Consider the following 25443-nt stretch of genomic DNA (forward strand, 5'->3'; position numbering starts at 1 on the left):
ATTTCCCAGGCACAGTCCCCGGATTTACAAATCAGTCCCCTGACAAAATCCACGTATTTAGTAAGAAGTGTCCCTGGATTCATTAAAAAAAATCTGGTAACTTTAAAGGTAAAGGTAAAGGGACCCCTGATCATTAGGTCCAGTCATGACCAACTCTGGGGTTGCACGCTCATCTCGCTCTATAGGCCGAGGGAGCCAGCGTACAGCTTCTGGGTCATCTGGCCAGCATGACTAAGCCGCTTCTGGCAAACCAGAGCAGCACACAGAAATGCCATTTACCTTCCCGCCGGAGCGGTACCTATTTATCTACTTGCACTTTAATGTGCTTTCGAACTGCTAGGTTGGCAGGAGCAGGGACTGAGCAACGGGAGCTCACCCCATCACAGGGATTCGAACCGCCGACCTTCTGATCGGCAAGTCCTAGGCTCTGTGGTTTAACCCACAGCGCCACCCGTGTACCTCTGGTAACCTTAATCCAACCTAAATGGGAACTTGGTGATGTCATGGGAAGATACGGGGCTGGCGTGTGGCCCCAAGTACACAATACCCCGTTAATCAGAGTAAGAGTTTAAAAGTGGGTACTTATAAATGTGTGTGTGTATCTTATCCCTCCGAGTTCTGAAAGCTGCAAATCTTTTAAGAGGCCAATTAAAGATGCAGGAGGACCACACCTGCCTTTCACACTCGCCCACATTCAAAAGTCTTTCCCATATAGCTATTGTGCAGTTTACTTAGCAAAGGTTAACCCAACAATGGAAGGGATAATACAAATGTGACAACAGAAAGGCTAATTAGCATCTTAAGATTTCTCTCCTTCCCAGCTTTTTGTTAGCAACTTCTTTTTGCTTAGCTTTTTCCATGTGCCTCCTCTCTGTGTCCACAATTTATTTTTTAAAAATATATTCATTACTCATGTGTGCTGCTTACAGTTGGCACCTTCCTTGACAGAATTATGAGCTTCTTATGGAAGGAAGCTGTTGCATAGATGCCATCATTCTAAGCAAGTCCACATATTAGTCACAAAGGAAAATCACCTGACCAATTTTAGGCTTATAAAAATGTCATGCGAGGTAATTATCAGAATAAGTCATTATTCCTTTCAAATATAATCGGAGGGCATGCAGACAGAAACGCGCACACGTATTATACACAGGCCGTAAACTGTTTAAGATATATTTTCTGGACAATACAAAACAGTGTCAAAATTATTTAAAATAGGTAAATAAATAACACACCGTTGCATGTTTGTCATCTTCAACCGCTGATGCCTTTTCCAGAAGCAGGTCATAGGACTCAACAGGTGAAGCTTTTTCCAGCATAGAGATATGCTAATAGGAAAAGCAACACATGTTGTTTCTAATACAGCCATTAAAGGGACATAATTGGGGTGGGTGGGTGCACACATGCGCATGATACTTGCAGAATTAGTTTTTGCTTTTTCCATAGATGTTATTTATTCAAGAGTACATGCCTCACTTCTGCACTATCCACATGTTTCTGATATACAGAGACCTTATGTCAAGCAGAGGTGGGGAACCTCAGACCCTGAGAACATACCCTCTAACATTTCTCCAATGAAAATAGGGACGTCCCCTTCCATAATGATAATTTTACTATTTATACTCCACGCATCTTACTGGGTTGCCCCAGCCACTCTGGGCAGCTTCCAACATATATAAAGACACAATAAAACATTAAACATTAAAAAACCAACCAAACTCCCTTATACAGGATTGCCTTCAGGCGGCTGGGGGGGGGGTCGGATAACTCAATACCCTCCAACATTTCTCCAATGAAAATAGGGACATCCTGAGGAAAAGTGGGACATTCCAGGATCAAATCAGAAACTGGGATGGGTTCTCTAAATCAGGGATGTCCCTGGAAAACAGAGACACTTGGAGGGTCTGTGAGACCAAGTGAGACCTTCTAGCGCTCTCTCTCTCATCCTTGGGGCTCTTCCTAGGCCCCAACTTCTCACTAGATCACACCCCTCTTCAGCCCTGCTCCATGCCCTCAAGCACTTTTACCTGGCTGCAATATGTTCTTGAATATTGCTTGCTTGCCTGGACAATGATATGTCTGCATGTGTGCAGAAACATCTGGTTTTTGTATGGAATACAGTCATACCTCGGGTTGAAGTAGCTTCGGGATGAGTATTTTTGGGTTGCGCTCTGCAGTGACCCAGAAGTAACGGAGCTTGTTACTTCCGGATTTCGTCGCTCGCACATGCGCAGACGCCCAAAATGACGTCATGCACATGCGCGGAAGCGGCAAATTGCAACACGCAGACGCGAGTTGCATTCACTTCAGGATGCGAACGGGGCTCCAGAACGGATCCCGTTCGCATCCACAGATACCACTGTATAGTCAATCAGTCAAATCCATTGCTCCACCCCCTTATAGCTTTGGCCCTGCCCACTTCTGAATATAGCCCCCAGAAGGTTCTCCACAAGGGAATGTGGCCCTCAAACTGAAAAATTTCCCCTCCCTTACGTGATATTCTACAGTTCTGCTCTGTTGCATTTCATACATCTGAAGCAACTGAAAGGAAATTGTAATCCTTTCAGTGGCAGGGAAGAGCTCCACCTTTGTAGCATTCACAACCTAGAAAATTAGTAGAATGGTATATTCATTTTAAATCAATGATTTGGATCCTGATCCGAAAACAAAACTCAGTGGTTTTTTATTATTATTTCATTGAGACTACACTGGCACTTTCAATGCAGTCAACTCTAGCAGCTATCTGCCTTTTGCCATTTGAAATTATGGTGTGTGAGAGAAAGTGTGTTTACTTTCTAAGAAAAGCTTGAAAAAGAACAAAAGATGTCAGCCAAATGACTGAATGAAGCCAATCTCTTGTAGTTAAAAACTCTTGGGGGGAAATGTGTGTTTCTCATCTAATTATAAGCATGAATATAGCAGTAGTAGTGGGCAGTTCTGTAGCAACAACATTAATTACAGCTAATAGAGGCATGTTGAGACAGGCCATGCGTCTCTTGTCCATTGTATAATCCACAGTTTCCACAACACTGCAGGTTGTTGCATCCTTCAAGGGCAGCTGGCTCTTTAAAAACACAGGGTGTTTGTTTTGCTAAGCTTCGCCCTGCCTGCTACCCTATTTTGTCTTCTCGGACATAGTTTGGAGCCAGCACTTAGACAATTATTTCACCTCTTCAAGAGAACTCTCTGCAAGGATCCTTTATTGTGAGTTAATTGCTCTGGCTAAGTAAGAGGAGCAATTAATTTTTGCAAGAAATATAGGGGGCCAAAGACCACTGGTGCAGACATTTCTGAGAATTTCCAGCGTGAAAGCAACAATTTTGCCTTGTTCCCTTTGAAGTCCACTTCCCGGCATGTTTAATTTAAAATGAATCTCTTTCCTGCTGCGTGGATAGGCAGCTTGAAATTTGGAATGAAGGGGTGTCGTGCTGCTCTGTGGTAATAAGTGGCAAATTTACCTCAGTTTCTATTTCTGGACAAAGAACTGGGTATTCAAGGATGTTATTCCAATGAACCATTATTAATAGCGGCTATTTAGTTTTGTTTCTTTTTAAACACTTAATTATATCCAAACATACACATATGCACATAGATGAAGCATCAGCTAATAAGTAAATATTGTGCCTGAATTTTTTGACGCTGATACAGCTATACTGCAGTTTCTCAGAAGAAAATGTGTCCCACGCCACACACTTGGTATTTTCGCCCACATATGTGCTAAATATAATCATTCTGCTTTGGTGATATAGTGTATGGAAAAGCACAACAGACTGTGCTCACAAGAAGGATAGTCATTAAATCGGCAAACACAAAGGCAGTCATTTTTGAGTTTAGGAACAGGAGTGATTGCTAACAAGTTGTTGGTTTCAGAGCTAGTAATTCATCATTCATGTAGGATTCTCATGGTCCACCAACCATTTACTTGAGGCATACAGATGTAACGCAAAAAGGTGCAATTCATTGGGCTTTTCGCCTCCCCCGTTAAAGCCCATTTGATAATAGCGGGAGCGCTGCAAATGGAGCTGAAGTGAATTATGCTCTTTTGCTAAACAATAGTACTTAACATTTTAATTTAAGGCTTTATATGTGACACGTCTGCCCCAGAGTCACGTGAAGGTATTGCCTTGCTAAACCTAAGTAGGTCTGGGCCTACTCAGTGCCTGGATAGGAAACCTCCTAGGAAATATTTGCCTGCTGGTGCCCTTTCTTTTTTTTGAGGGGGGGGTTTATAAACAAGAATAATGTTACACAAACAAGTATACCAAGTTTTCTCATGTCATTTGTATATCACAAAAATAGCATAATAAATGTGGGAAAGTATCTACAACACATGTTTCATTTTTAGTGGTCAATGTACAGGCTCCTGGTTCATGAATTGGTTTAAACAATTAAGAAAGAAAGAAAAAGAAAGAAAGAAAGAAAGAAAGAAAGAAAGAAAGAAAGAAAGAAAGAAAGAAAGAAAGAAAAGGGGGAAAGAGGGGGAGGGGGAATGGTGAGTGGGGTGGGATCAGGTGATTATGCTTCTATTCTTCTACTTTGGGGGGGGGATTGTGTCAGTGTTACTTATATGGGTTCTCTTACTATTCACTTGTATTTCCTTGGTGGTGAGAGAGTTGGATGGCTGTAGTGAGAGTTATTTTTGTGTGTGTATTTTTGAATTAGGTTAGCCAGATTGATTCGTATGCTGTTGGCGGATTCTTGTCGTTGTCTTGTTGGGCTGTGTATGTGATAAAGGGGAACCAAACCGGGGCGTCTTCCTCTATTTGTCCACGTCTCATTTTCTTGGTTAGTTTTTCCTAATAAGGCTGTTTCCCATACTATTTGGTCCCATTGGTCCATGCTTACTCCTGACAGGTCTCTCTAGTGCCTGGCTATGATGTTTCTGGGTGCTGAGAGTAGGTAGGTTATGAGCTCTTTATGGCGTGAGTGGGTGTTATTATCTTGGAATGTGTTTAGTAGGACCAGTTCTGGGGTTACTTCTAATACTTTAGTTATTTTGCATATTTCTTATAGGATTGCTGTCCAAAAGAGTTGGAATTGGATTTTGGAGCATCTCCTGGTACCCTTTGTTCATCATCTGACGCCCTACTCTTTGTATGCCCTCTTTTTTTCTTCTTTTTTTAGAAAAATAGCTCAAATGTTCTCTTATAATGGCAATGGCACCCATCTGAGAGGTGCTGGGATGGAGTTCTGACTGAAAAAAAAGCCCTGCCTCTGAGGTAGGTGTGGAGGGTGACTGCCCATTTGAAGACTGCTCCAGAGCCGGCCCACCCATGAGGCATGGTGTAGCAATGCCTCAGGTGGCAGGATCCATAGGAGCAGCAGATCCTCGGCCTCGGCCCAGTATACCTGAAGGAGCGTCTCCACCCCCATTGTTCTGCCCGGACGCTGAGGTCCAGCGCCAAGGGCCTTCTGGCGGTTCCCTCATTGCGAGAAGCAAAGCTACAGGGAACCAGGCAGAGGGCCTTCTCGGTGGTGGCGCCCGCCCTGTGGAACACCCTCCCATCAGATGTCAAAGAGATAAACAACTACCTGACATTTAAAAGACATCTAAACTTCAGGGAAGTTTTTAATGTGTGACATTTTAGTGTATTTTGAATCTTGGTTGGAAGCCGCCTAGAGTGGCTGGGGAAACCCAGCCAGATGGGTGGGGTACAAATAATAACTATTATTATTAATTATTATTATTATCTGGCCTCCAAGGAATGCGTCACCCGCTGCTGCTGCCACAGCCGGATCTGCTATCTCCTCAGCAGCCCCTACAACGCAGCTTCTACAGCAGTGTCCTGGTGAATACCAGAAACATCATAGCAAGACCCCGGAGAGGCACTGCAGTTCTCCTCTAACCCCTAGGGAAGAAATGGCAGGGTCTGCCCTCTGGAGTCTCCTGGGCTTTGCATACATCCAGCGTGATTCAGAGCATGTGCCCCATCCCAACAGAATTTGATTCTCACTTAAACCATCAAGTAAGGTTGCTTTGATTCTCCCCCTTGTTCCCAATGTAGATCTTCCCTTCCCATTTGTTCCTGACGCAAATCTTTCTCTCTCTCTCTTGTTCCTGATGTAGATCTTCAATCACCCCATCTTCCCTGGCTGGGGAGGCGCCATTTTGTGACTCGCTTCAGGTGTCAAAATGTCTTGAGCCGGCTCTGCTTTGCTCCATCTGCCCTTATCTGCTTTTAAGTGCCAGGTAAAAACATTTTTATTCAGCCAGGCCTTTGTAGCTTAACTCTCCGCATATTATTTTAGTGCAGTGAATTTGAGTTGGAATTGCTCTTTTATGCATATTATTATATTTTAGGTTGCTTATATATCAGTTTTTAATGTCTCTGAATAGCACAGGGTACATTCTTTGGAAAAAAATGAGCTATCGATATAAATAATATATATGCTGTCTTGGGGTTCATGATGGAAGAAAGGTTGGGTACAAATGTCAGAAAATGAAGAAATAAATGCAGGCATAAATAGATGTATCCAAGGCAAACAGGAAAATTGCTTATTCTGAGTCTTACTTCAAAATAATAAATATATTATTTATTAATAATGCTTTATTGTGTATTTTTCATTGTTCCAATGCTCCTGCTTCTATACTCAGTCTAGGCTTGGGCCCACAGAGGGTTCATTAATGCAAAGTGACAATAACCTTGTATTCTAAAAGACATTTAAGTCAGTGTCCACTGTAAGGCGAATCTTTGGACATGTTTCCATCTGCATTTCTTCAGCTAACCAAGCTGAGCCTTGAATGTTTCCGATTACCAAATGGTTTGTGTTTCTTATCTCAGGAAAACACATTCTGCAACCATACACCTTGCGATCTACCTTCTTATGGTCAGGATTAAATCTGGAGTGTTATCCCCACCCCGGTTAGAACCAATCTCCAGCTTCCCTATGGAGCAACAGGCAAGCAGTTATTATAAAGCAGGGGAGGAAGTAGAAGTCTTTTTACATAAACATTTTGCTGTCCCTGGGTGGTGAGAAATTAAAGCACACCTCTACTCTGCAAAAACAACAAAACATCACTGCAGAAATGACACTTCCTTATATAACAGACCCATTCCGCCTGCATTCAGAGTTGCAACTGCTGGCTTTCGTATTTAAATAGAACTGTACTTTTACAGAACAAAAACAGCTAAGGAAACGGCCCTGGATTTTATTGCCAGCTGTTTATCACAACACTTATTGGCTAGATAGCTGAAGCAGAATATATTGGGATTTGAACACCCCACTGTCGTCATAATTTGACCTCTAGAGTCATGCTTGCCATTGAATGATATGCACACAGAAAAAGCAGCAGTTCGTATTATGTATCTGACACTAGCATAACACCCACAGAGGTGGCTTTACAGAGCAGATTGGAGGCTCAGGTATAGGAGCCAAATCCTAGGGGACAAGGTCCCTCCAGCCCCCCCCCTAAAATATTTGAGGGGGCCAGCTCCCTCAAGGTGATGGGCACTGCCATTCAAATGCTGTGCATGTGAGGCAGGGCTTACCTCCCCCTCCAATATTTTATTCAAGTTGGCACCTCTGGGCTTAGAGGCTTTGTGGGCACTGGAGAAAGTTCACAAAGGCACCATAATTAGAGACTTCTGAAGTTCTTCTAACTCTTGAAAGTGTTCATTCTAGTATAGGATTATTAGAAAAATCCCTTTAAGGGTGAATTACAATTATAAAATAGCTATTCACATTAATATTGAAGTCTATGGGTCATAGTCACCTAAATCACTGCATGCCCAATGTAGCTTTCCCTTCCTCTTCTTATATTATTATTATTATTATACACACATACACACACACACACATACATACACACACACACACACACACACACACACCACCCTATACCTGCGGTCTCAGGGCAGGTCACAGAATAAAATCAAGATATAAAACCACAAAATACATAATAAAAATAAAAACAATCCAATAGTACCCTCCCCCAACAACAAACCCCCTCCCCCAACAACACCCCCCCCCCCCATTTTAAAAGGGCATAGGATGTAAATCAGATCAACACAAGGCCTGGTTAAAATGAAGGCACCAGGCGAACTTCCCTGAGGAGAGCATTCCATAGATGAGGAGCCACTGCAGAGAAGGCCTGTTCTCGTGTTACCACCCTCTGGACCTCTCGAGGAGGAGGTACAAGAAGGAGGGCCTCAGAAGATGATCTCAGGGTCCGGGTAGGTTCATATGGAAAGAGGTGGTCCTTGAGGTATTGTGGTCCTTCCCTGTCCCCAAACCTGCTCCAAAGTTTTGGGAAAAACCTCAGAGCAGATTTGTAGGCAGTGGGGGGAACAGGCGGGCATTTCATTTTGTTCAATGATTTAGTTAGATACAGTCCTGTGTTTCCTGCATATAAAGTCCATCCATTTTCCTACTCTCACATAAAACACACTTTTATGTTGGTGGGATGCCGTCAGACCTCTTTGTTCTGTAAATAGTTTCTGATTTGTTTTCAAACCTGGGCTCACTGGAAGGACAGATCGTGAAGCTGAGGCTCTAATACTTTGGCCACCTCATGAGAAGAGAAGACTCCCTGGGAAAGACCCGGATGTTGGGAAAGGTTGAGGGCACAAGGAGAAGGGGACGACAGAGGACGAGATGGTTGGACATTGTTCTCGTAGTTACTAACATGAGTTTGACCAAACTGTGGGAGGCAGTGTAAGACAGGAGTGCCTGGCATGCTCTGGTCCATGGGGTCACGAAGAGTCAAACACGACTAAACAACAATTATTACTTAGAAACCTAACTATTGGTTGGCCCACAACCCTGACTATGCACTGAATCACTGCGAGACCAAAGCATGCACAAAACAGAAGGCAGCAACAAGAAGGAAAAGTTAGCTCATGCTGGAAGCAATGGCTGTGTGAACTTGTCTAATGTGTTCCTCACTAAGATATACTCAGTTTGTTAAGTAAAACAGCAATGTCTCAAGCATAGTGCCATTGAACTGATTGGGAACCACACAAGATCATAGCTGTGCTTTCAGCATGTTTCCTATACATTTCACTGGGGGTGGTATCAGAGAAGTTCTCCGTAGATTCAGCCCTCTTGTCTCACAAGATCTCTGCTTTAAAGAAACTTGTTGGTTTTGCTTAAGCACAAACCTCCCTCCCCATCTTTTTCCCTTCTTTTCTTTTTTCTAGCTGGTTTATTTAGCACATCTTGTATTGACAAAGTGTTTCATTTTCTCCCCTCCACGCTTTGCTTCAGCAGTCTGTAAAATACATCTGGGAGAGAAACCTGTGCTATCCATCAGCATTATTTCAGATATGTTTTTTAATCAAATATCAATACTACTTAAAAGAAAGATACAAGTGGGAAATGGTGTTTGTACAACCTGACATTCCCCGACCTAGGTGTATTTGCTGAAGAGGTTAGCAGCTTTATGGTACATATTAGGAAAGAAATGAAATCGCAGGGCTATGGGCATAGTTTGCTAGGCGATTATTCAGCTGACAGTACAGAATACAAGCAGAACAAGCATCCTGGTCTCCAAAGAATGAATTCATTATCCCTTATAAGCAAAACATGACTTCCCTGTGGGATTGTAAAGTCTGCTTTTCTTTTTTCTATTCAACACCTTACCTGTATGAAAACCTCAACACAGGGAGTTAAATGCTAATGTCATTTTATACCACAATTACTCATTTTCAGAATGGAACTGCATGCCAAGACTTGACTGTGCTGTTTTTCCTTTCCAATGGACAGGTACAGCATTAAATAATGCTGGTCAGATGAGTCTTACCAATCTGACCTCTAAGCTGCGCCATACTCCACCCCCACCCCCAATCTTCAGACTGTGTAAGAACAAGTGGAAACTACAAAAATTCACTGCAGAAGTTCTAACTAGACAGATATAGCCTTCTGGAAGCATTGCTGTAGCTAGGGCTTTTTTTTTTCCAAAGAGGAACTCAGCTCACAGGTGAGTTCCGGAACATATTCTTTCTATAAAAATAGCACAGCTTGTAGCAGATACATAATATGGCTTTGAATCTGCCACATTTCAAGAAACAGGCTTCTAGCCGAATAGGGATTTGAAATCACCATGCTGGTTTACTCTTTAGCATTTGGCAGAATTCTGAAAGCTTTTTAGCTTAGATGTAAAATCTGATACTATGGTTAAGTGGATAGGACATTGCCCTAAAGTTCCTCTCTCTTATATCATATAGTGTGGGTGTCACTCACTAGCATTCACACACAGCTTCAGATTAATTATAATATAAAAAGCACTGTGATCCAATGGATTAAAAATAATGCAGTGCCAATCTGTTATCTACAAACTTGCTCACTGGTAGGCTTTCATTAAGTCAGCCATCTTATAAAATGGGGAAAATAATAATGGTCCAACAGAGAGTTTTTCAGAAGGGACAGTTTTGCTTACCATTTCTTGAACATTCATTGTGTCTTAGTCCCAATTGGGAAATTTAAAATGATATATAAATTACTAATGTAACAGCTCTGCGTGATTTTTCTTTATTTAGACTGTAAAAATAACAGTTGGTTTATCATTAATTGATTATTGAATTTTATATGTTTTGAATTTTAGAAGGTTTCTGAAATAGATGGAGTGAAAACTGGATTTTCCACTATCAGACTTCTGAATCCTCGGGCTTCAATCCTACATATACTTACATTAGACTAAGTCTTGCTAAACACAGCAAGACTTTATCCAGGTAAATGAACATAGGAATAGATCATGGGATTTCTCTTCCTCTTTGAGCATAATTTTGAGTCTATGGTAGCCTTTTAAAATTAGTGACAAAAAAGGGAAAACCTGGTTCTACCAAAGGGGGCTAGTGCTCTTTTAAAAACTATTTGTTGCATCCAATGTTACGTCATATGTTAGGAGATACATTTAAATTACCGTATTTTTTGCTCTATAAGTCTCACTTTTTCCCTACTAAAAAGTAAGGGGAAATGTGTGTGCGTCTTATGGAGCGAATGAAGGCTGCGCAGCTATCCCAGAAGCCAGAACAGCAAGAGGGATTGCTGCTTTCACTGCACAGCGATCCCTCTTGCTGTTCTGGCTTCAGATTCAGAATAATTTTTTTCTTGTTTTCCTCCTCCAAAAACTAGGTGCGTCTTGTGGTCTGGTGCATCTTATAGAGCAAAAAATACGGTAATAGGCATGACTAATTAGGTCCATTAATTGTAGTGAATTTAAGTTATATGCAACCGAAGGAAAATGACTATGTGCAGAAAAAACTGCAAGGTTCTACAAGCATCTGATACATTTTAAATGCACTGAAAATGTTCAATTTTAGTAGTATGGCGAAACACTGGAAAGTTTAACAGTAAACTAGATCCAACAAGAGACTGACAGATACTGAAACTCAAGCTGCGTGGAAGGAGGCTTGGAAATGAGCCTAGATAAATATCTGAACAGATCCATGTACTGGAAATTCATGTAAGATGCAACAGACTGAACTAGATAATCTGAGCTCCTTAGTCTTCGGTTTCAAGCTGTGGATTCTATTCTCTGTCATTTCAGCTGGCCACAACCAATACTATTTCTTATTAGAATAAAATAAATATTAACTTGGTTTAAGCACACACCATGCATGATTTTATTCAGAAGCCTGTCTACTGAATTAAATGGCACTTGCCACCTAGTAAGTGTATACAGAATTGCAGTCTACGGGACTGGTTTGGGCAGAGGTATTCCATAAATAATTATTAGAGTTGTTATGGAATGATTTTATATTACAATGACGTTCTCTCGCTATTCTTAATACATTCTGGAGTGCAGCATTTTATATTTTACCTTTTAATATATGACTTTCTTATTTTGTTGTCATTAATCTTAGTAGCACCAGTTCTTCAGATTTATTTCTGTTCTCCGCACACTTCTAAACTCTTCCAATTGGTTCCTCACCTTTGAATTTTATCCTGCTACATATGGCAGCAGAACTTAATGGCTCGGACATGTTATCCTAGAACCCGATTTCTCATTTAGTTTCATTTCACAAGCAGCAGATCACCGAAGAGAAAGACAAGTCTAAGACTGCACTCTCCAAGGCACCAAATGCCAGCATTTTATGGGTTGTAATTCCAGTGGGCTTCAATTTGGTTCTTAAAGGTAAAGGTAAAGGGACCCCTGACCATTAGGTCCAGTCGTGGCCGACTCTGGAGTTGTGGCGCTCATCTCGCTTTGTTGGCCGAGGGAGCCGGCGTACAGCTTCCGGGTCATGTGGCCAGCATGACTAAGCCACTTCTGGTGAACCAGAGCAGCGCACAGAAACGCCGTTTACCTTCCCGCTGGAGTGGTACCTATTTATCTACTTGCACTTTGACGTGCTTTCGAACTGCTAGGTTGGCAGGAGCAGGGACCGAGCAATGGGAGCTCACCCCGTCACGGGGAATCGAACCGCCAACCTTCTGATCGGCAAGTCCTCGGCTCTGTGGCTTAACCCACAGCGCCACCCGTGTTCTTACAGGGCAGCAAAACAGGAAACATTAAATTTGCAGATGACACCAAACTGGGAGGGATAGCCAATGTCGCAGAAGACAGGTTTGAAGATGACCTTAACAGATTGGAGAACTGAGCCAAAACTAGCAAAATGAATTTGATTAGGGACAAATGTAAGGTTCTGCACTTTGGCAGGAATAACCAGCAGCACAAATATAAGATGGCGGACACCTGGTTTGCCTGTAGTACATGTTAAAGGGGATCTAGGGGTCTTAGTAGAGTCAACTCTAAAATTCTCTGATTCTATGAATTCAGGGATACCTCTGGTGGAAAAGATTTCTTGAAGATCAGGATTTCTAAGCAAAGGAAACAACCAGGAAAAGGGCACCAGGAGAGAACTAGCAAGCTAACACTGGCCTAAGTGAGCCCAGAACTGGCCTGCAATCCATTTAAATGGAAAAACAATCTATCTGAATTGCTGAGCTTCTCCTAACTTGGCCCACCTGGAGAAACAGCTCCTGTATTAAACACATTTGACGGTTTGAGGGAGGTTTTCTGAACGGTTTGTTAAGAGAGGCAATTGAAATCAGAAGAAATAACAGGCAGTAAGGTTGCGTGTGAATGTTTTGAATCGTTTTAACGGAGTATATTAAGAAAACACCATTCCATCTGTGTATCTATTCTGGAATCATTTTACTAAAACAAAACAAGTTGTCTAAACTGAGCTATTGTGAAATGCCGCACTGTATCAAAACCCTTATCCCCCTTGTTTTTATAGATTGAAGAAATCCAAATGAATTCCAGCCTGAACTTTCCAACTTCAGAGAAATACACTCTGAATCGCACTGAAATGCCATTTAGGCATAATGCCACTTTTCCTATATCTTTCAGAGAGCACCTTAACACAGAAAAAGCAAAAAGAGAGAGAGGTGGTTATCATTTTAAGGTCATCATTGAATACTGGAACTAATGCCACTGTTTCATCGAATGTCCTGGCTAAAACAGACAAGGCACCATTCATACAATTAGAAATAGTGTAAATATCTCTTTAAAATAAAATAGCGGGAACTGGGCAGCAGAGGGAAGGAAGATCCCAATTGAGACCTTGGTAGGGGGCTGTGGCGTTTGCCTCCTAGGTGGGTCATTAGGAAAGGGTTAAATGAGTGAGAATGTGATTGGCCAGTGGGAATGCAAGCGGGGAGTAAAAGTTAGAGTGGGAGGTTTCGAAAGCCAGTTGAGGCTGGGGAGTTGAAGAAGGAAGAGGGAGGATTAGGTGTGGGTTGGTAGAGTTGTATTGTGAGAGAGTGAGAGGAATTGTCAGGTGGAGTCAGATAGATAGTTGGGAATAATCAGTTTGAAGTTGTTAGGAGCTAAGATCTAAGAAACTGACGAGAAAAAGTAACCGAAACCATAAGCTTGTTCCTGCATTTAAAAATAAACTTGATTATTTGTTAATGTTAACAACTGTCTGGGCTCCGTGTGTCCCTGTGAGAAACAGGGTGGTGGTAGCGAAGAAAGCAATCACAGTGGTGGCACAGGGTCAATAGACCGTCTAACGTCCGGGGGCCCTGTGTGATCGCCACAGGGGCATAACCTTTTTGCCCCATGCGGTGGTCCTGATCAGGAGGATCATGCCTGCTATTTACATTGGAAGAAAAACTTCCATTGATGTGAATGGGCATTTTCTTCCTTTGAAAATAAGCAGGCTTGCAGTGTGGTTGTTTTTTATCTTGACCACAGCACAGAGGACTTGGCACCATCCCACCCCCATAGTCACACTGAGTTGCCATCCACTTCCAGATTTGGGGGGGGGAGGGGGGAGCCTTGTGCCTGCTAATTACTTTTAAGTCATTCAAGCAACTGAGAGTAGTGTGAATGGCTTCTCATCTGCTTTGGCCCTCAAGTCAGGAAGAAATTAGTAAGAGCACCCATTAGGTTAGGCCGGGACAATGTAGGGAATTACAGTATCAGCATCTTCGCAGAATATGTAAAGGCTGTATTATGGATCAATACTGCATGCCCAGGAAGTATGGAATTGTCTTCAGCTCTATGGTATTATTTTTAAAATATTTTTTAATTTTTTATTAAATGTGTATACTGCCCTTCATCCACAGATCTTAACATAAAAAACAACAACACAAAGCACGCAAAATGGTACACATATCTGGCATCCTTATCACTGAGAAGAATCATATAATCCACTCAGTGACTTCAGGTTATATTATCTTACTTTTGATCATGAACCATATACCTCTTAGCAGGAAATTAAAGTCACCAGTAAATTGAGATTTTATACTGCTGCCTACTAAATGCAAAGACACTGCTGATGGCTTTTCAGAAGATGTAAGTTGAGCCTGGAACATAAATCATTGCAAAATCTGGAAATGATTCATAGTTGCAGTTCAGCACATTCTTTTTTGTTTTTTGCTTCAGCTCTGTCATAAATGCCCATGTACAGTGGTACCTCGGGTTAAGAACTTAACTCATTCTGGAGGTCCGTTCTTAACCTGAAACTGTTCTTAACCTGAAGCACCACTTTAGCTAATGGGGCCTCCCGCTGCCGCCGGAGCACGATTTCTGTTCGCATCCTGAAGCAAAGTTCTTAACCCGAGGTACTATTTCTGGGTTAGCGGAGTCTGTAACCTGAAGCGTCTGTAACCTGAAGCGTATGTAACCCGAGGTACCACTGTATCTGTAGGACACAGTATCTGTTCTGCTTCTTCAACATTATGTCCCATCCTCCTCTTTTCTTCTACAGAGCTGAATCATATTTAGATACTTAAAACAGTAGCCATGCTATTGCTATCATGTTTAATTAGTCAAGTAACCTCACATCAATTACTAAAAGACAACGGTAGGTTGATGGCAATGTACCATGCCATCTCTAAGGGAAATTGTTTTGCATAGATTGGGAGTTAATATGCACTAATAAATAGGAACCTAGGAAGCTGTCTTAACCAAGATGCGACTGTTCATCCATCCAGGCCAGTACTGCATACTCTGAACGACAGAAGCTCTCTGTAGTTTAAGGCTGAAAAGTCTTTTCCCTGACTACTTAACCCCTTTCACTGGAGATGGCAGGGACTGAACCTGGAATCTTCTCCCTAGAAAGCCTATGCCCTACTATTGGGCGATGGTCGTTGGGAATTGAAGGTGAGATACTCACACAGCGAAAGTTCCCCCCAGTTCCAGTCACTACACAGAGGCAGCTTAAGGTCCACAATAGTTTGGACTTCAAGGTTAGGCTTCAGTAACACAGTTCCTGATGTTGACAGCTGTGGGCAGGATTCCTGCACTGTAGAAGGTTGGACAAGACCCTCAGGGTACCTTCCAACTCTATAATTGTGTGATACACACACACACACACACACACCTTGTAGGCTTTGCAGATACAGATACATATAATTAGAAAGCATTTCTGTTGCTCCAGCAATTTAAGATGTAACACAGACTCCCGACTCACGGGCGGACTCACTGACCGGACATACCTTAATCACTAATATAGATGACACTGGACTGCTGTCATAGCAACTGGCTTGGCTGACCTTGCACCTGTTAGCTTATCTCATACATGGAGGGATTAAACTCATGAAGGAAATTAACCCTTTCCTCCATGTCCAGTTCCTCCAACAATGGTCCCTCCACTATGTAGTAAGTAACAAGTGAGGACTGCTGCGCACAAACTTTTGCTTAACCGTTTGACGTCAGATAGAAGACACAGGGTAGAGTGTGTAAACGCCTCGCCACATAAAATTATCTACAAACCTGAGAAATCTCCGCATGTTGGGATGGAGATTTGAGTCCAGCTTTGCTCCTTCCTTGTTTCTTGCATGCGTTGCAATAGGGAAACTCAGACCTGGGGAAATGTGGCCCTCTCTGCCTTTCTATCAAGCCCTTGGTAAGCCCCCAAACCACACTGCTCACTGGTTCTAGTTGCACCCCAAGTCCCTTTTGCCTGGATTGAATGTGTCCTTGAATGCTTGATTATGCCTCTTGCCTGCCCGCATGGAGGATTGAGAGGGTGGGTGTGTAGAAACCAAGCTGCACAAAGGTGAAATTTACATTTATTACTCTGGCTGCTTTTGTGTCTTGCCATACCCACCAAACGCACATGGTCCATGGCAGGCTGCCCAGAAGAGCAGGCAGCTCATAGGCTGGGACAAAAGGTCCCTGTCCCTGCTCAGTAATATACCATACACGCATCTTATTTCTTCGCAGACCAGCAGACCATTAGCGGTTAGAGCAACAAGCCCCATGCATCTAAAAGACTATAGGCTGTCATGAACTGGTAAGACAACAGGGAGGAGGAAGGGGATCCCGGCAAGGGGTGTAGCCGGGACTGGGACACACCAGGACATACAGAGAATGGGGAACGAAGTACTCACAGGGTGATGGAGAATGGCATGGGGATGAAGGTCGGTGCACAGGAACCAGAGCAGCAGGGCCCATCACCAGAGCCAGAAGGACCCCTTTCTCCATGAACAAGGCAGGCTCTAAGACATAGGGAGCAGCAGAAGAGGCGATCCAGGAGACTGAGGCAGGCCAGGGCTCACAGCCCAACTCACTAACTGGAGGCTTGTTAGCATTGGGAGGAGGGGTGCAATTCCTCAGCTGCATAGGCTTGGAACAGGTGAGGGTCACAAGCCTCATCAAGCCCAGGTGCTGCAATCAGCATGCAAAGTACCCAAGGGAAGCAGAGCTGAGGTGCTGTGTCTGCTCAACTGCCCATGTTGGTGGACCTTGGCTTGGATGTGCCTGGTGCTCTATGGGACTGCACTTCAGGATAGACTTTGACTGTGTGGATTGACGCCTGGTCTTTGAACTTTGACATGCTGACTTGCCACCAGGTTGGGTAGGAGTTTAGGGTGCCAACATCGGCAGAGAGGACACACTTTGTAGTTCTACCACCTTCAGAAGTTTCTTTTCTGGGAGATAAGGGGCACTCCAGGAGAAGGCATTCCCTCCAGAAGTCCCTACATTGCAGAATTCCCCCCTACACACACACACACACACACACACACACACACACACACACACACGTGTATCTGTCATCTTCATTGTATAATTCTTGCCAAATGCTTAAAGAATACCTCCTTACTGTTGCCTTTGAAACCTGAGATATATATTTTTAGACCCACCCTATTCTCTTGATTGTAATCTGTTTTAACTGTTTTTTTAAAAAACACTGTATTTTTAAATAGTTGTAACCCACCCTGGGACCTCATGGTAAAGGATGGGAACAATAACATGCAGGTGGAAATAATTATTACTCATTAGGCTAAGGAAAAATTTCATCTCCATTAGCAGAATTAAGGGTCTTGAATAGGCATAGTCTTAAAGAATAGTGGTATTGAAATGTACCAGCTAGAATTGAGGAGCCTGGTCCTGGTTACTGCCTTAAGTGGGAGAATGCCTGGAAATCACATAAAAGACCATTCTGAAGGAAGAACAGCTGGGTGTATAGGCATAGTAAAAAGATAAATTCAAATCTATGAAACTTGGAGAAAAGCAAGAAAAGGCCATCTCATGTGCTTGACCCAAATTGTGCCTCAAACTAAATCTGTCCTTAAACTTTCTAGATTTCTTCATTTTGATTATAAACTAGGAGAGCAGAAGGCAGAGACTAATCCCTGACTGGGATCTGCATATGTAGGGTTCAAAACCTTATGTGGACTATACTTGGATTCATTGTTAGTTAGGTAAGAAGGTAAGCAAGACCTTCACCCACCTAGTCTGAGGAGTTTCCCCACTAAAAATAGAATTTTTGAATAGGTTACAGTCTTGGAAAACAATAAACACATTTCATTTATGGACCACCAATATTTAAGTTACCATCTTCTCTGCAAAAATGTCACCAAAGCCAAAACCGACACAATACATTTCAAAGTTATTCAAAGAACAGCAAAACAAGGTAGCTATACTCTGCCCCCCAATGATACATGTTCTTGAACACTGGAAACTCTGAGGAGATTAAGTCAATTAGAACTTCAGTTTTCCTGTCAATGATTTAATTTAAGTTACTGGCCAAAGAAGAGATAAGCCATTTATTGACAACAGCCAACTAAGTATTTCAGCAAACACTGCCAGCCAAGTTATCTTCAATATTGAAGTGAGAGGAATGTGGTGGGAGAAATTAAGTCTTCACACAGTATCATGTAAGAGAATCCAGCTGTGCTTGTATAGTCTCCAACTATTTAACAGAAAAGAAAAAAGAAAAATGTTTAGAAACATGAAAGTAGAAGAGAAATAATTAAATTAAATATATCCAAACAGCAACAAGAACTCCTGAATGTGTTTCCCCATGAAATTAATTCCTGCAAATCTGCAACGTATATAAATGTTTAGTCTGATTGGGTGAGTTCACCATGTGTATAAGCACAAATAAGGATATGCTATCCTGAAAGTCTCTTGTCCTTTTGTTAAGTTTGTAGATTTAAAAGGGTATAGCAAGCATCACCTTGTTCGAAAGCACTTCAGCGGCAAATGTGAAACCTGCATTCAGTTAGTGCTTTATAGGAGACATAACTCAGAGATGCAGTGCTTTGGGGGATGAAGCTATTACATGTTTACAAGGAAAGCGCAAACCAAAAACAGCTAGAACCAAAGGACTGGTAATAAAGACTTATTAAAGGTAAAAGAAAGGTTATCAAAATGTTAGGAAGTCTGTAAAAGCACCAGTACAGACCTTGTTATAGAACTCAAACAGCTCTTGATGACTGAATTCCACAAACACTTTCTCCATGTTCTGTGAAAGAGAAGAAAAGAGTCAGACCGTATAATGTGATGTTACCTGCAACACTTTCTTTAGGCATCATGACTCTTAAAGTTTTAACTCCAGCAGTTTGGGACATAAAAGAGCAGAATACTCCAACAAACTCCTACAGATGTTCACAGTACATACATATTTACATTATGGAGAGAGAGAAATGATGTTTTTTGGTCTGCAACTTCATTTGTTCCTCTGGAAGTTGTTCTCCAAGTCATAACAAAAGTAGATGCAAAGGAAGAAAATTATTTCATTGCTGTGCTTTTCTTTTTAAACACAAGATTACATTTCAACTTTCTCAGTAGTCCTTTCAAGCGCTGGCAAATTCCATTGCAGGGAGACTGTGCAGGCAGTGAATGTGACTGAACTCACAGAGCCGTTAAAAGCAAGTACATCAGCTCAGAGTTAATACCTCAAATTAATCTAGCAGTTTTGAACTTTTCATGCTGAGATTGCTACAGCCATTCACGCAGCCGTTCTAGTCAAAGTTAACGATTAACCAAGCTGCTTCAAAGCAGTGGTAAACTAAAAGGAAAAGAAAAAAGGACACAGTGGATGAAACCGATAACAGCTCTGTGCATTAGTAATCCTATGGTGGTTTGAAGGTGGCGTTAAATACATTGTTTTAGGCATTGTTGTTTTTTCCATCTGTATATCCAACCTGATGGTCTATTTGAGTCAAAAAAAGCATGCATGTGATGTCTTCCTACACTGATTGTGCCTCTGCATTTGCTTCCAGCTACATAGCACTGTTTTCTATCACACTTGCATCCCGTCCAGAGCTGAAGAAGTACATAGGGATACACAGCAACTAACTCCAGCAGGTGGGTTAGGCCACGAGGGAATGACCTGTCCAAAAGTACATGTCTCCCCAGCCCAGGTGCAGCACACTGTTCTCTATACCACAGTGGCCCAACTATCCCTGTAGAAAAGCTGTCACTGTTGTATTGATCCCGGTGTGTTGCTTTATCGATCTGTATGAAAGAATTTCTTCTTGGCACAACCGACTACGGAAGGAGGTGCAGGAAACAAATTGATGGCAAACACACGCATACACACAAAGTACACTCCAGCCCAATTAAGACAGATATTAAGGTACAAATTGGGACAAGAACCCCATTCAGTTTGCTTGGAGGCTGCACTGAAAATTCTACTCACTCCAGTGTACTTTTTTCGGGTAAAACTACTGCATTAGCAGCTAATCTTTCAGTAGGCATTGTTGATCAAGTTACCTAAAAGAAAATAATTTCTGAAGGCTAAAGAATCTGATTTTAGTGCCCAGACTACTGCGTACTAAACATTGGAACCCCAACGTAAACAAATGGTTTATTAAACTGTGGGGTGGTGCTCTTTAAAATAAGCTTACTTGGTATATCTACATTAAACAAGGCTAATGCAAAATGTATGTTGATTTAAGGTGAAAATTCTTTGGAGCTTTTCAGAATGCCAAGCAAAATATTGTAAAAGGTAATCCTTTTCCTCTGATATAGTATTTTTCTTGCCTATTCAGACATGGATGTAACATGACACATACATTAAATACATCACTTGCCACAGCCTGTATGAGGAGCTGGCCTGCCCCCCAACCCGCCCCCATCCCCAACAGTTACAGGAAGAAAGTCAGGGGAGCTCAGAATGAACTCTGGCTTTCCAGAAAGGTTGAAAACAATAAAAAGGTTTCTTTAGCTATGTTTGAAGCAAGAGGAAGAACAAGCAACTAAGTAGGTCCCAAGGCATTCTCACACACTGGATACTCCTAAAATACCCACTCACATAACCTTTATTTTATAACAGATAAGAGTTTCTGAATAAGATGTGTACAAAGGTTAGACTCAGACCTTCTGTAAAGTGATTTATTATTATAACGGGTGTATCAAATCAGTTGTGACCATGCCAGACCAAAAGATTAAACAAATTAAAATGACACTTCTTTCCCCCAAGTGGTTTAAGATGTGCTTTATATGCATCTTCGGTTCAAGGCAGGAAAGAAAAACAGGAACTACAAGGATTGGATTTGACCACCGGCCCAACTATTTCAGGGAACTTGGGACTGGCATACTGAATTTTCATAAGCAAACACACTGCCCAATGCATACCCTTAAAAGTGGCTATTAACAGCCATAAAATCACTGGGGCCAGCATGTCTACCTCAACGCCGTCTCCTCTCTTCAGTAGAAAAAGCCCCTATTCTAGCAATCTGGGGGAACTTACAAAGGACCAGTAATTTGTATGAGAGACTAGTCTTAGCTCTAGTGGAGGGAACAAAGCAATGCTGGGAATGGGGTAGTGAATAAAAAACCAGAAGTCCTGGAAAAGGAGTTCTTTCTGCCATGATTCCCGCTGCTCCTCTCTCTATAAAAAACACACACCATAATACGCTAAAAGGAAAGAGAAAGATTTGTAAAATGTTCTGTCGGCCTTGAAACAGAGAGCAACAGAAGAGGGACCCATTTCTAAACAACAACTTACTGTAGTGTCTCAACCTCCTAGTTTATCACCTGCAAACTGAATCAATGCTACTAACACACAATTCTGAAAAGCAAACACACAGAAATGTTAGAAAATATTACTGGAAGTTTGCTCTTCACGCTATACAAACAAAACTTGGATGCTTTGCTCAACTGTCAGTCGAGATTTGGCACTGGTTAGCGCAGACCCCACGTTGCCCAAAACTGTTCACAGAAAGACACAGAAGAAAAGCCTCAATATACTTTTGTGTGTATCTTTTAAACCATTCAACAAATAAGTATATAACAATGCTGTGAAAGAGTACCGCTGACTGGAAATTTTTCTTTACTTTAATTTTTGTTTTAAATGTAATATCCTTGGCACCCATCAACATTCAGAACTTCTTATACTTTATAGGGTTTAGGTATATTACATTTTCTACATTGCTTTCCACTAAAAAGAAGTCCTGGATCAATTGACAACCAAAGTAAAAGAAAAAAAGCAATTACAACATTAAAACAACAGTACAACATAGCTCAAGGGACGCAGGTGGCGCTGTGGGTTAAACCACAGAGCCTAGGACTTGCCGATCAGAAGGTCAGCAGTTCGAATCCCCTCGATGGGGTGAGCTCCCATTGCTCGGTCCCTGCTCCTGCCAACCTAGCAGTTTGAAAGCACGTCAAAGTGCAAGTAGATAAATAGGTACTGCTCCGGCGGGAAGGTAAATGGCGTTTCCATGTGCTGCTCTGGTTCACCAGAAGCAGCTTAGTCCTGCTGGCCACATGACCCGGAAGCTGTACGCCGGCTCCCGCGGCCAATAAAGCAAGATGAGCACCGCAACCCCAGAGTCGGCCACAACTGGACCTAATAGTCAGGGGTCCCTTTACCTTTACCTTTACAACATAGCTCACGACACATCAAAACGTAAACTGTTGAAGTTGGTCTTGAAAAAAATAATCTACTGGTGATGCAAGGGAAATATTATTTAAGATAGGGGTGAGGAACCTCCAGCGGTTCAAATCTGGCCCCTTTTACATAAACCACGGTCACCTGACCCATAAATGACATCATATGTGACATCAGGTGTAGGGCCTACAGAGGTGCAGCCGCCAATGCGCTTAAAGTGCACTTCCGATTGTGCATTGGTGAGGGAATCCAGGCTCTGACTCTATGGCACAGCCAAAACCTGCTGAATCAGGTGTGCAGGATTTAGCTGTGCAAAGGATTTAGCTTTGAAGTTTTGACTTTGGGACTTCAAATCACCCAATCACCTGGTGTCATTGTGACATCACGTGACTGACAAATGAGCAGCCCTATACACCTGTCAATTTTAGCCCATGAGGTTAGATCCTTATAAGCCAAAACGGTTCTTCATGCCTGACTTGAGAGATTTCAGCACTTTAGCATCAAACCCTTCAACTCAGCCTCGTACTGATTCATGTTGCATATTTCATTCATTCTTAACTTCCAGTCTGCATTTTGACAAAAAGCACTTGGTTCTATTTTTTCCCCTGCCTTTCTAGGGAACACATATGAAAACAGAATTATGTATTTAAAATATTGCCACATTTTGTGCAATTGTATTAGTGACTGGCAACCTGGAATTGACAGCATGCTGCATATTTCATTTACTTTTTAACTAATGTTATTACTGTTGTAAGCTACTCAGAGAACTTGGTTATTGGGTAGCATATAAATACTGTTAAGATGTAATAAATAAATGAATGATGAGACTCATGGTGAACACTAAAAATATATATTTAAGGCTGGACTCCTACCTTGACTTGTAATGTTGGCTGTGCTGTGTTTACTTTTATTTATGTATTACTACAAGGTTTATATGTTGTCCATCAACACACATTCCCTGGGTGGCTTACAAAACAAGTAGTATTAAAATGCAAGGTAATAATTTAAAAACCACGTTGAAAAACCCCACTAAAATGCAGCATTAAAATATATATCCTTTCTAGCAGATGAAAATACAATAAATTAGCATCTCAGTTTACAAAATAAAACATGGCGTAAAACAATGGTCCAGTTTGCACGTAACAGTAAGACAAACCATGGATAAGCAAGTGTGTAAAAATCACATCTGCTTTACTCTTCACAGGTCCTGCAGAATCAAACCACGGTTTGGCTTAGCGTTATGCCCAAACTCTGGTTCGTGGTTTGTTTTGTTCAAGGCTCAAAACAAAGCACAAGCTGTAACCAAGCTTTATTCTTGGCACTACCATTCATGGTTTGTTTGGAGAGAAACAAGCCAGAGGCCTGGGTTCAAATGTAAGGCGGAGCCAATCCATGATTTGGCTCCAGGTAAGATTGCCGGAAGAAATATCAACAACCTCAGATATGCAGATGACACAACCTTGATGGCAGAAAGTGAGGAGGAATTAAAGAACCTCTTAATGAGGGTGAAAGAGGAGAGCGCAAAATATGGTCTGAAGCTCAACATCAAAAAAACGAAGATCATGGCCACTGGGCCCGTCACCTCCTGGCAAATAGAAGGGGGGGAAATGGAGGCAGTGAGAGATTTTACTTTCTTGGGCTCCATGATCACTGCAGATGGTGACAGCAGCCACGAAATTAAAAGACGCCTGCTTCTTGAGAGAAAAGCAATGACAAACCTAGACAGCATCTTAAAAAGCAGAGACACCACCTTGCCAACAAAGGTCCTTATAGCAAAAGCTATGATTTTCCCAGTAGTGGTGTATGGAAGTGAGAGCTGGACCATAAAGAAGGCTGATCGCCGAAGAATTGATGCTTTTGAATTATGGTGCTGGAGGAGACTCTTGAGAGTCCCATGGACTGCAAGATCAAACCTCTCCATTCTTAAGGAAATCAGCCCTGAGTGCTCACTGGAAGGACAGATCCTGAAGCTGAAGCTCCAATACTTTGGCCACCTCATGAGAAGAGAAGATTCCCTGGAAAAGACCCTGATGTTGGGAAAGATGGAGGGCACAAGGAGAAGGGGACGACAGAGGACGAGATGGTTGGCTAGTGTTCTCAAAGCTACCAGCATGAGTTTGACCAAACTGCGGGAGGCAGTGGAAGACAGGAGTGCCTGGCATGCTCTGGTCCAGGGGGTCACGAAGAGTTAGACACGACTAAACGACTAAACAACAACAACAAAACAGCAGCAGGACTGAGGAAGGAATTAGCATCTCCAAGCTTGCAGGGCTCCCTGAAGTCTTACAAAAATAAACCAGCCCTTAGGGCCTTTTGCACAGCTTCATCTGAGCTGTGTTCAGGATCAGGATAAAAACTGAAGGAAACTTTTTTCCCCTTTTCTTTTCTTGGGAAATATTTTAGCTGTTTGTCAGAAGGGTACCCCTCATCAAACATGCAGATTCTGACATGAAAAAGTCATCTCAGTTCTAAGTAAAACTGGCATAATACTGACAGATGTCAAGTTTTAAAACTAAAAGCTACCTTTTTTAAAAAAGGCACTAACATGGCAAATTAATGTCAAGCACATCTAAGAAGGCAGATGGAGAGACAGGTTGGCTTGTGAATGAGCTGCAAAATAGCTCTTGCTGCAAAAGAAGCAGTCAGAATTTTCAATAGTTTGTTAGTAAAAACTAATGGAAGCCTAGTATATACCCTTTACTTTTTAAGAGTCTAATACTATATGGGGTAAAAACAAAATTTATTATTTAATAATATTGGGATTTCACAGTGTTACCTGCCCAAGATACTATTTAATCCCATGAAAATAAACACGAGTTCAGCTAAAAAACAGCTTGGGAAGCTTTCTTTCAGATTGCACAGATTATGCAGTACCTTATATCAAGATACCTGGCTGCACTTCTAGCCCTGTCCACAA

The 25443-nt window shown here is 42.0% G+C and overlaps 1 protein-coding gene and 1 long non-coding RNA gene across 3 annotated transcripts in view; one reads left to right on the top strand and one right to left on the bottom strand.

Annotated features, from left to right (window-relative positions):
* Positions 1-9821: 9821 nt before the first annotated feature.
* On the top strand, positions 9822-17410 carry LOC309352255. The gene is made up of 2 exons (XR_014161201.1): positions 9822-10670; positions 13185-17410. It is a non-coding gene; the product is annotated as an uncharacterized lncRNA (long non-coding RNA).
* Positions 17411-18397: 987 nt separating this feature from the next.
* Positions 18398-25443, bottom strand: part of COMMD10 (COMM domain containing 10) — a 58901-nt gene continuing 51855 nt past the window's right edge. For both annotated transcript variants that reach the window (XM_081880581.1, XM_081880582.1), the window contains 2 exons: positions 19092-19151; positions 18398-18596 (listed from right to left, as the gene is read on the bottom strand). In XM_081880581.1, coding sequence (XP_081736707.1) covers positions 18548-18596; positions 19092-19151 — 109 coding nt within the window. In that variant the 3' untranslated portion in view covers positions 18398-18547. The remainder of the gene's footprint in view (positions 18597-19091; positions 19152-25443) is intronic.

This window comes from Podarcis erhardii (assembly GCF_964252035.2).
Source record: "Podarcis erhardii genome assembly, chromosome: 11".
NCBI classification, from domain to species: domain Eukaryota; kingdom Metazoa; phylum Chordata; class Lepidosauria; order Squamata; family Lacertidae; genus Podarcis; species Podarcis erhardii.